The sequence below is a fragment of the Erigeron canadensis genome, chromosome 2 (assembly GCF_010389155.1).
Source record: "Erigeron canadensis isolate Cc75 chromosome 2, C_canadensis_v1, whole genome shotgun sequence".
Lineage (NCBI taxonomy): Eukaryota > Viridiplantae > Streptophyta > Magnoliopsida > Asterales > Asteraceae > Erigeron > Erigeron canadensis.
The window spans coordinates 46,147,651-46,159,795 of record NC_057762.1 but is presented as its reverse complement, the minus strand read 5'-3'; the positions used below and the strand labels follow the sequence as shown (position 1 = coordinate 46,159,795).

At 35.1% G+C, this 12,145-nt stretch overlaps 2 protein-coding genes across 4 annotated transcripts; one reads left to right on the top strand and one right to left on the bottom strand.

The window, feature by feature from the left end:
- The first annotated feature begins 2,547 nt into the window (after positions 1 to 2,547).
- LOC122586860 (aminopeptidase M1-like) lies at positions 2,548 to 9,827 on the top strand. 3 transcript variants are annotated; one of them, XR_006322089.1, is made up of 19 exons: positions 2,548 to 3,002; positions 3,076 to 3,221; positions 3,420 to 3,522; positions 3,640 to 3,829; positions 3,917 to 4,010; positions 4,339 to 4,489; positions 4,617 to 4,721; positions 4,812 to 4,928; positions 5,333 to 5,446; positions 5,546 to 5,728; positions 5,832 to 6,150; positions 6,933 to 7,054; positions 7,137 to 7,234; positions 7,430 to 7,607; positions 7,708 to 7,822; positions 8,309 to 8,376; positions 8,455 to 8,537; positions 8,738 to 8,815; positions 9,331 to 9,421. XR_006322089.1 is itself a non-coding variant. In XM_043758864.1 (19 exons), the coding sequence occupies exons 1-19, from the start codon at positions 2,769 to 2,771 to the stop codon at positions 9,523 to 9,525; spliced, it is 2,643 nt and encodes an 880-aa protein (XP_043614799.1). In that variant the 5' UTR covers positions 2,579 to 2,768; the 3' UTR covers positions 9,526 to 9,827. The 3 variants fall into 3 exon arrangements, 2 of the variants coding, with proteins under 2 accessions (XP_043614799.1, XP_043614798.1); XM_043758864.1 differs by having other exon boundaries at positions 2,579 to 3,002; positions 3,917 to 3,965; positions 8,455 to 8,532; positions 9,331 to 9,827; XM_043758863.1 differs by having other exon boundaries at positions 2,579 to 3,002; positions 8,455 to 8,532; positions 9,331 to 9,827.
- Positions 9,828 to 10,241: 414 nt separating this feature from the next.
- LOC122588370 (serine/arginine repetitive matrix protein 1-like) lies at positions 10,242 to 11,924 on the bottom strand. The gene has a single exon (XM_043760475.1). The coding sequence runs from the start codon at positions 11,922 to 11,924 to the stop codon at positions 10,242 to 10,244; it is 1,683 nt and encodes a 560-aa protein (XP_043616410.1).
- Positions 11,925 to 12,145: the final 221 nt, after the last annotated feature.

Here is a 12,145-nt window from a genome sequence, read left to right as displayed (position 1 = left end):
TAAGTCCTTATCTTTTTAAATATTCCACTATCACCTTTACATCAACCTACACCATTTGAGACTTGACACCGCCACCACCATAAATAATACCGTCACCAACAATACTAGACCGTCGTGCCCACTACCGTCGCCGCATTGTGCGGACACCATGCTCTAGTATACGAGTCACAAGTTAGAATTACGTAATAAACTCACACAAAAATCAAACAAACAAATGAAACAATACTCCGGACTCTGGAGTCAAGAGTATTGATGTTGTTGCTGTTGTTATTGTACTTTACTCAAGATAGGCAACATCAAATGCAACATTTATTTATTTATTTATTTATTTTGAAGCAAACTGACCACAAGATCAATCTGCTTGGTTCAAATATTGCTGATTGATTTACAAAACAATGGAAGTCGTCCTTCGCCAATAAGATGTATAAAACATAAAAAATAATTATATTAATGTTTTAAATGTTACATGAACGTAAGACAGTAACGATCATGAAATAACTATATCTAAAAAGGTTATATATATAAAAAAAAACGGATGAGAATAACAGTGTGAAAACATAAGAACGCAAAAGTTTAGTGTCAAAAAGATAAAAACAGAAACTTTGATGTGAGACAAAGGTTAAAAGATATAAACTTTAGGGGGTTAAAATGAAAAATGGTAAAAAAAAAATACTATGTATTATAAGAACTTGTAAATTCATGCATGAAGAATTTATACATTTATATAAGTTTTTAGTAAATATATAATTTCCAAATTGTAGTTTTACTGCTTTACGAGTATACTTAATAATGGATAAAAGGAATATATATTTTTTTTAATCGGACAAAAAAAAATTAACACTAAAAAATAATAAATTTGATTGAGAAGAGTTTTAACGGGGCATGTAGTAGGTTTTGGTATAGTTAACGAGATGTTAATTTGGACCAGTCAGATATATGATGTGTAAACACTATTTGATGTCATATATTCATTCATAAATTTATGGAAAATAAGTTTTTTGTTTTTGATACATATAGATAGTGACTCGTAACTTTTCATTATAAGAAAGTTGATGTTTAATTTTTTCCTTAAACAACATAAGAAAACTGATGCATACTCTATTTTAAAAGTTAGACAAATTTTGCATTTTCCATGGGTTTATGAATAAGTTTGCTAACTCTTTACTTCATATAAGGTACTAAAAATAATTGATTGCTCGCAACTTTTAAGACTATATGAAATACAAACTTAATAAATAAACTAAAACGTCAATCTGAAACATATTATTTTACAATCATTAACACAATATAATACAATGCAAACTTAATTATTTAAATAAGTTTGACACGTGTTGACCCAAATCTTATCTCGTTGACCAAATTTTAATCAAAGCCGTATTGACTTGATCTGTTTAGCTACTGAGTCACGAGTTAAATTTGGTACTCAGTTAAGTGACTTAAGTCGGCCAAGTTTATTACAAACAATAGGACCAATCAAAACAAAAGAGTATAGTTTAGATATTTGCGAGCTATTTCAAACTAAGTTTTTTATAATGTTACTATTTTGTTGCATGAAACAAATGAAGTGATATCATTTTCAGGTATCTAACTTATTTGTGATTTCTGTCTCTTTTCTCTGAATAAAAAAAAAAAAAATAACACCAATCTTTAATATATATTAAAAGTGATCATTTAAATAACAAAATAAAATAATATTAACCCTCAATTAAATTTTCATCTTTAATCTCATCAAATTGCTTACATAATCTTTGACCAAACTTATAAAGAAATATGACATTAGTCCTTACTTTAAATAATTTATTTAAACTAAAATACAATATTAATTACACATATTTATCTATCCAACTTTTTATTTATCAAATTCTTCTTGTATTCTTAACAATTTAATAGTTTGTTCTTTTTCTTAGGCATTTTCAATCATGAGCTCTTGTATCAAAAATATATTCACATATGAGAATTTTTATATTTTAGAGATTGATATTCTAAAATATTATATTTTTGTGTATGATGATTTGAAAGTTGTCACTAAGATCGTGATCTCGTGTTATATACAAATTTTGTACATATGTTACTTGGTGTAATTTGTTCCTAATGATTGACTCCCAATTTGTAGTTTTTTTTAAAGAAAATAAAGATGCATAAAGCTATTTATGTTTAGTTGTTAGTTTGCGTAACTGTTTTATTTTTTATTATTTATCTTCTAGTTTTTTTACATCTTTAATGTTTTTTTCCATCATGTCAGCATCTTTATATGTATAAATGTAATTTTTTTTAATGATTCTTCTGCGTTTCACACGGGATATAAATCAAAACAAAAGAGCATAGTTTAGATATTTGCGACTAAATCTTTTATAATGTTACTATTTTGTTTGCGCTATTTTGTTGCAAACAATGAAACAAATGGAGTGATATTATTTTCAGGTATCTAACTTATTTGTGATTTCTGTCCCCTCTCTTTGAATAAAAAAAATAAAAAATTAACACCAATAATTTATAATTCCATTGATATTTAATAAATATGACATAAATTCCGCCTTGGTCCTACCACATCACTCTAAAGTCCAAACACCATTATCAACGAGTTGTTCCCACCCCGCATCACCATGGAAGAAAAGCCTACTTGATCTTCTTCTTATCTATATATCTTAAATTATATTATGCTACTTGATATATCAATCGTTGTACAGTACGTATCAGCTTATATACTCATATATTTATAACTCCAACTTTATGATTGATCAGGAATTGTAGGAATAGGAATAACCACCATGAACCAAGACGAACAACAACAGAAACTTGACCACTTGAAAGGCCAAAACAGGCTTCCGAAATTCGCTATCCCTCATCGTTACGACTTAACTCTTAAACCAAATCTTGAACTATGCACCTTCTCAGGCTCTGTAGTTGTTCATGTATCTATCTTAGATTCCACACAGTTTCTCGTCTTGAATTCGATAGATCTTATTATTCAAGAAACGTCTTTCACTGACTCCAAGAACCGTGTACGTAATCAGTTAGTTATTGGAAGATGTTTGTTTTTTGAAGTTGAGTTGACCGTACGTTGTGATATTGCAGAAAGTGGTTCCTAGTGAAGTTTTGGTGGAGAGTGATGATGAGATACTTGTGTTGGCTTTCGACGAGGCTCTTAGTGTGGGAGACGGCGTTTTGGCGATCAACTTTAATGGACTTCTTAATCAGCATATGAAGGGTTTCTACAAAGGGTATTTCCAATTCCTATCATCTTTTACTTAAACTCAGTCAGTTTCTAGTTAAAAAATATGCAATCATGTACTACTATACTATTCTATATAAGTAAGTACAGAGGGATATAGAATTAGTTGTTGCATACCTTCAAAACCGGTCCTGATGATTCTTGACTTGTTAAGAATCTATTAACGTTATCGGGTCATATTTGGTAGGACTTACGTTGACGGAGGAGTAAAAAAGAATATGGCAGTGACTCAATTTGAACCTGCTGATGCACGCAGATGTTTTCCATGCTGGGATGAGCCCGCCCTTAAGGCATGTATCTTGACGAATCTTTTGTCTCATAAATGTTTATAAAGCGGTACTAATTTCTACAGAAAATTCGGTATCTTGTCAATTATAATGATTTTTACATAAAGAATTTGCATTCAGGCCACGTTCAGAATAACAGTTGGCAATGTACCATCAGAGTTGACTGCATTATCCAATATGCCCGTCTCCGAGGAGTCGTTGGATGCTGAGTTTAAGACAGTTTGCTTTGAGGAATCCCCAATTATGTCAACTTACTTGGTGGCTATAGTGGTTGGTTTGTTTGATTACATTGAAGAAATGACACATGATGGTAATGCCCATTTGTATGAGACTTGACTCATTTCATCACCTCCACCTTTCGTCTTGATTCTCATGTTTCACTTTCTTGAAACTGCAGGAATCAAGGTTCGCGCATACTGTCCTGTTGGTAAGAGTGAGAAGGGAAGGTTAGCTTTAAGTATATCAGTCAAATCAATCGAACTCTATACAAAGTAAGTAACTTAAGGTCTTTTAACACATAGACCGTATGTCATTTTGTCATTGCCAGCACTTATTTGCAATGTGACCATTGGAGTATAAACAGAACCAAACTGAGAGATACTGTTCAGTAATGTTATTTATGACATTGACATATAGTATATCAATTTAAACGGAAAAGTAAACACTAAACAGAACCGCTTTAGAGTTACTGTTCAGTAATGTACAAATGTTGCTTATGACACTGGATTTAGTATATTTATTTAAACTGAGTCACTGAGATATAAACAGAACAAAACTGAAAGATATCGTTTGGTAATGTTTGCTTATAATATCGTGTAGGTATTTCGCGATGCCTTACGCACTTCCCAAGCTAGATATGGTTGCTGTTCCTGATTTCCCGGGGGCTATGGAGAATTATGGGCTGATCACCTTTTGTGAATCTGAGATGCTCCACGATGATTTGCATTCAGCGGCAGCTAACACACAAAGAGTAAAAATATTAAAACTTATTATCAGTTCTATAGATCTATATACCGAAATATGGTCAACACCTGTACATACATTATGATGTGTGAATACCATATCTTATGACTTCTGTGACCTTCGGTTCATGTCAGCTTTCAATAGTTGTAACACATGAAGTTGCGCATCAATGGTTTGGGAACTTGGTAACATTGGAATGGTGGACCCATCTATGGCTCAAAGAAGGTTTTGCAACATGGGTATGGTCTTTCCGTAAAATAAATTAGATCTTTGGGCTTTCAAATGGTAGCTGGAAATCCTTTTTCTTATTATGATATATGATAATCTAGGTAAGCTATTTAGCAACTGATAACTTATTTCCCGAATGGAGAATTTGGAGACAGTTCCTTGAAAAGACTGCTGGCGGTCTCCGGTTAGATTCATTGGAGCAGTCACACCCAATCGAGGTAATCTTTATCAACACCAACTCTTGTTGTTATGGATAGAAAAAAGGGAGGGGTTGACGGGTCGGGTAACAGGTAAATTTGTAGTACAGATTTATTGGCCCGACCTGCAAGACTTTACTGTCCGTTTTCTCTTTTTAGATGATTATATATATGAAGTATGATTGCAACATCTATATTGTTTTAAATAAAATGATTAAAAACTTGAAGCATTTAAATAAGCATTTAGAGACTTTTGATTCACTAAACTAGCTCAACCCATTTCTTTTTTTATATATATTGGCCTTAATCAATCAAATAAAACCAAAATTGACCCATTTTTAAATGAGTTTGAAATTTCCACTTCCACTCTCTGTATTAGTTTACAGTTTACATTAATGTTGCCTCTATAAGATACTTGCATTCAGGTAGAAGTAGGCAATGCTAGCTCGGTGCTGGAAGTGTTTGATGCAATAAGCTACAACAAAGGATCCTGTCTTGTTCGTATGCTAAACGAGTATCTTGGTGCTGACATTTTTCAGGTTGTTGAACCTATCAATATCATAGAGTACCCCGTTAACTTGACATGTCGCTATACCCTTTATATGTTTCTAATTGAGCCAGTTGCTTGCTGAACTTAGAAATCACTGAGGTCTTACATCAAAAAGTACGCAAACAAAAGCACAAGGACAGAGGATTTATTGAGCGTTCTTTCAGAGGAGTCCGGTGTTGAAGTAAACAAACTTATGGATATATGGACCAAGCAAACTGGGTTTCCTCTTATATATGTTAAACTTGAAGATTCCACTTTGGAGTTTGAGCAGGTTAATCCATTTAATCTAGTAATTAACAATTCAAAATGCCAACAATTTGCAGCATATTTTTAAAAAATGATTTAATATAACATGGTTCTGCACTGCTTCTCAGACTCGGTTTATGTCATTAGGACTGCAAGGTGAAGGTCAATGGATAGTTCCAATAACTTTATCAGTGGGATCATACAGAAACAGCAAAAACTTTTTTTTGGAAACGAAGATGGGAAAATTGGATGTTTCGGACCTTTATCATTCTTATCCCTCAAGCTCACACTCAAATGGCAATACGAATCAAGAAGTGGCTGAGAAATTGTGGGTCAAAGTGAATGTTGGGCACACTGGCTTTTATAGGGTTAACTATGATAGTGTACTCACGTCTAGATTGAGGAAAGCCATAGAAGACAAATGTTTGTCACCTGAAGATAGATTTGGTAGGTCTCAATTCTCTATCTTTTGACAGTAAGCTCGTAGGAGCTTTATTAATCCCAAAACTATATAAAGGTGGAAAAATGGATGGTCCAGGTGGGTTGGATAACATGTGAAAATGGGTCATTTTCACCCGAAGATAGATTTGGTAGGTTTCACTTCTCTATCTTTTGACAGTAAGCTCATAGGAGCTCTATGAAGCCCAAACTATGCAAAGATGGAAAAATGGATGGGCTGGGTAGGTTGGATAACATGTGAAAACGGGTCGTTTTTGTACGGGGAAGGTCTGATTGTCCTAAACCTTTTTTTGTCCTAAAACATCACTTTTTGCGTACAGTGATAGTTTTGAATATGATTATAGAAGCCATCTTGTTCCTGTGAAACTAACAGTGAGAGTGTTGAATATGATTACAAAAGTCATCTTATTCCTGTGAAACTATATATTTTCAAATAAAACAATATAGAAATTTCCATGCTTTAATACACACCTTAGGTGATTTTTAACCTGTTTGACTCTAAGCTCATTTTACCTTACCTGCTAGATAAAAGACTAGCAGATTGAACAACTTGTGATTTAATGCGCCACTAAGCATGTGCTTGTTTGGGACATAGACATTTCTTTTCAGACTTTAATCTTAAATGTTGAGTATCTAATCTCTCAAAGAAAATCTTTTTGTTGGGTACCATATAAATAATCATTTCTTATCGAACTTAAGCCAGTCATAATCTCTATAACTTATAAAATGACTGTACTTGGTACTGTAGCTGATCAAAGTTTCGTTGACAGGCATATTGGATGATACGTATGCCCTCTGTGAGGCTGGTGAAGAGTCAATATTGTCTCTTATTTCCCTGATAGATCTGTATAGAGAGGATCTTGATTACCTAGTGTTATCAAGACTTATCAGCGTAATACTCTTTGATTGTCGCTAATCATTTCATATAGCAAACAGGTGGCTCAGACATATTCATATTACTGTCTATGTGGCAGGCTTGTTATAATACTTCAAAGATATTGAAAGATGCTATATATGATCCTTGGAATCATATGAACCAGTTCTTTATCGATCTCATTTTATCACCCGCGGAGTAAGGATGCATTCTTCATTTTAGATGAACACACACAAACTGCTATTTTTAGCATGTTTAACATAATATTTAAAGTTCAAAATATGCCTAAAGTGCTGCAATTTCCAACCCAAGATAGTGTGTGCTTTGACATGCATGTGATATATTTGATCCATCAAAGCAGTTATAAGTAGACCCGTCTTATTTGATGTTCAGGAAATTAGGCCTGGAACCTGTATTAGGGGAAAGCCATTTAAATACGATGTTGAGGGAAGAAGTTTATATGGCCTTGGCTACTTTTGGCCATAAAGAGACCCATGAAGAACTAAAGAAGCGATTTCATAAATATGCAAATGATAAAAACACATCAGTGTTTCCAGTTGATATCAGAAAGGTAAATGTTATTATGATAACTAATAATTAACCATGTTTCGCCAAAGTCCTCCTTATTTAGCAATTCAATTCAATTTGAAAAAGCTTTTTATCAACTTCAGGCTGCTTACATTTCTATTATGAGAACTTCAAGTGCTCTTGATAGACACGAGGTCGATTCCCTACTAAAGCTATATAGAGAAGTCGATGCAGTTCAAGAAAAACAAAGAATTCTGAGTAAGTACTCTTTAGAGGCGAGAAGATGGGTGCGAGAGTTGGGTAATGATTCAAAACAAATTATTATTTTGTATTGGTAGAAGTGGGCCGGGTTGACCGACAACACTTTTTTCTTAATTGTTTAAATTTGCTTATAGATAATTAGTGTGTTAAACGTGTTTTACAAAGATTATATTACTGCAATATAAAATATGATTTTTTAAACAAAAATGATTTAGGACGTTTTATGCACTAGATACACGTTAGGCAAATTTTACCCTGTTTAAGCCTTTTGACTTTTTCTTCTTTTTAGCTAGTTTTATTGGATTGACCCGTTTGTCTGTTAGAGATGATAAATGAACTGAATCTTTTCATTCATAAGTACAGGTCTAAATTGCCACCTTTAGAATTTATTGTCCACTTCAAATTATATATTTCCATCTTTAGGTAGTATTTGGTTTTCACCTGAGTTTTTCAGCTGAACTGGTATGTTTGACCTTTGCTCAGGTTGTATAGCTTCTTCTCCTGACCCAGATTTAGTCATAGAGGTTTTGAACCTCATGTTTACAGATGAGGTATTAAATACAGTTACATAATGCAAAGCTTGAGTCGGCTGTATCATTCCGTTGTTTCACTTAATTTTACGCTCTCAGATTCGGGAACAAGACAGGGGATTTGTAACTGCTAGAATAAGCTTGGAAGGCCGAGAAACAGCATGGATATGGTTAAAGGTGAGGTAAAATCAAATTTCAAATACTCCGTAACTCTGAATGATGGAGACATGGAGTATTATACAAGTTCTCATATACATGTGTTTATAAGTTTTAGTATAAAATTATATATTCATATATTTATATTCCCCTCCTTTCCTTTGTACATTTTCGGATATCACTACTATATATAGACATGATGTCCATTGCATGTGTCTTTTTTAAGGAGAACTGGGATGTGATAATAAAACGGTGGGGTCAAGGGATGATGTTTCCTCATTTCGTTAGACATATCGTGACAGCGGTAAGTAATCCTACTACTTGAAATCTAATACAATTATCTCAACGGGGACAACTAACTTGGCATTTTTTAGTTAGACGCTGCAGTTATGACCCATTTACTTATAAACGGGCGGGTTAAAAGGCATCGGTTTCTCTCTTTTGGGACAAACGTGTTAAATGATAAAGAAAATAGCTTGAATGAAATGGTTCCAATGGGTTGACGATGTTGAAAGTTGCCCATAGGGTATTTTGTGATCTATGAAACCTGCCAAGTCATTGTTTTTTTCATAAATAATACTCGTTTATATCTGACTCAACAGTTATATATAACAAGTTAAAGGTTTTGGACTAAAACTAAAACTCTAAAAGTATTTTGGTCAACCTAACTGGACGTGGACCATTTCAACCCGTGCAAATTGCAAAAGACGACCAGTTACCTGCTCCACCCATTTTGCCACCTCTAGGTTTGAACAGTATCAATTGCATAAAGTGAACTATGTGTCTGACAAACTATTGAAACACAAATACACAATTCAGTTTAGCAGCCATGATATGGCAGAAGAGGTGGAAGACTTTTTCAGCAGCTGTGTGACTCCTTCATTTGCCATGAATTTGAAGCAAAGCATTGAACAGATCCGAATAAAAGCCAAATGGATTGAAAAAGTTAAGCAAGAGCAACCCCTTATACCTAAATTAGCAAGAGGATTGACCAGAAATCCAATGAGCACATAGCAACAATACCCAAACCATCGGTTTCAATTCCTGCACCTCTTCTTGGCTACAGGGTATACCATATATATTGGTTCATTACGTAAGGGTGTGCTGTGGTCACTGAGTCTAATTAGTTGAATCAGTTAGCGTATACTCAGTTGGCGCAAGTTGTTTTGAGTTAAGTCTCATATAGAGACACAAGAAGTACATTACAATGGGGGCAACGAATATTTAGTTACATATACATGCAAGTCAATGTATTTTGCACAAAAAATGTGACTCTTTGTGTCTAGTAATAAAAAGATTGGTAAGTTTAAGAGTAATATACTGTGTTGTCTATACATGCATAGATACATATACATCGTGTACGTGTATGTATCTATAATAGTCTACAAGTTAATTTAATCATCAAAACTATTATTTTTTTTTTCAACATTTCATTCTCAAGACAGCTAGAAGACCACCCAAAGTCACGACCTCACATGCTTTGTAGTTTTTATGTAGCATGACTTATTGTCATATCTCACATACCCACGTCACAACTACTTAAAAAAACATGATAGAAAATCCAGAAGTTTAAATGAAAGAGGAATACCATACAATGAAAAGAATGGAATTATGTGAAATAAAGCCAGATCTATATACTTGTATTAGATATTGGGTGTATACGTAAAATGTACCAATGACATATATAACATTAAACCATTTTAAAAAGAGAAAAAAATAATATAGGTCCATTAACTTGCATTCGGGTCTAAGTCTGCGCCTGGGCCAAGTTTGGACATTCTTTCAAGCTTTAGTCCGGCCCTGAACCGGGCAATGAAGCTATCAGCTTTAGTGTCCACGTCCGGGCTAGGACAGAAAAGGGGTGGTGTTAAAGCAGTAGTTGTCGCCGTGGCATCCATATCTGACGATGGAGACCGGGCTTCCTCGCCGTCAGGAGACACGCTCCGGGAGCTTAGTGTACTTTGAAACCTAACAAAGTCACCTTCTACCGCAAATTTCCAATCCGGCATCTTAAATGGTGGTAGTGGTGGTGGCGGTGGAATATTCTTCATTGGGGATTCTCCACCACTCGAGCTATCATCAATAATGCCATTTAATAAACCTGTGAACATCAATGGTACTTTGGGTCTGTCAGTAACAAACGGTGCCACTCGGGTCACGCTGGGTCGTGGTGCACGATTTGCGTTAGGTGGCGGGGGTGGTGGCGTTGGAGGGCCAAATGTGACTGATAAAAATTTCTTTTTATTTTCTTTTTTAAATTGAATCAAGTTGTTGATATCCGACGAAGACGGTAGGGATGGAGAGGGTGCCAACGGTCGAGAATTGGGTGAAATAAGAGCACCTAAATTGTCCACACTCCTCCGCCGTTGCAACTTGTTTTTCTTCTTATGATAAAAAGATGAAAACAAATCTTTAGTTGCATTGCCACTGTTTCTTTTCCGTTCAATCAACGGCGAAACCGGAGGCGGTGACGACGGCTCCGTCAACAGACCTATAACCGGCGACAATACTCGACTAGGTTCAGAGCTTCTAGCTCTTGTCTTTTCTCCTGTAGTACCTCTTTTCCTCTCACCTCTCCCGACTTTTTTCTCCAACGAATCTACTTCCGGCGACCCGGTACCGGATCCGCCTTCTAAGCCAACACTATGATGCACCCTTCTACTCTTTTTCTTCACCGCATGAGCTGGCTGTTCCGGCAACGGTGGGAATGACGGAGTAGATAAATTTTCTTGAATTCCCGACGGCTGGTATCGCCGGCTCCGGTGCCGGAGATAATTCCTGTTAGACTCCGAAACCTGATAATAATTCAAATGGGTATCATCTGGAAACCGCCATGGATCCACGGCAGCATCACTGTGGTTCCACGGCGGCGAAAGTTCCCGGAGATCAGGGTAAGAACTGCTAGTCCTTTGCCTTCTTAACCCATTATTAGATTTGAAATCCTGATCGTTGAGATCATACCATTGATGAGGAACTAATTTTTCCGGCGAATTGATCGGAGCTCCGGCCGGGTCACTCGGATTGTCAAGAGATTTCATGTTTTCATCATCATTGTTAATGTTACGAGCCAGAAACCCGAAAAGCAAAGCAATGAAAACCAAAAGCAAGTTGATGGAATCCCAACTGCTTGTTTTAAACATATAATAATTTGGCTTAAAAATAATCATGTGATCATCATCATCATCATGAGCTGATGATGATGATGATGAGTGATGAATTATAATAGACGGAATAATAATGTAGACCATAGACGCTACCGCGAACACCAGCAAGCACATTATCAGTACAAATGAGTTGAAGAAAAGGGACGAGAGGCTGCGTTGAATCCGGGTCGTGTTGGTGGTACTGCTTTGTAGCCAAAATGGTGATCTTGGGGTGGTGGTGTCAACTTCTTCTCCATATTCTACTTCCATCATATATATTCCATGAACTAATAATTAATGGTACGTGAAAATGAGAGAAAGAAAGCTATATTTTGGCTTTATGTTTTTGCTTTAAGCATGCATTTTATTTGCTATACAAGGTGGAGACATTATATCTATATCTATCTATCTATATATATATACATACAAAATAATATAATAAAAGAGGGGTTGGAGCGAGTACACTTGGTACCCCTAATCTCCTTCTTTGA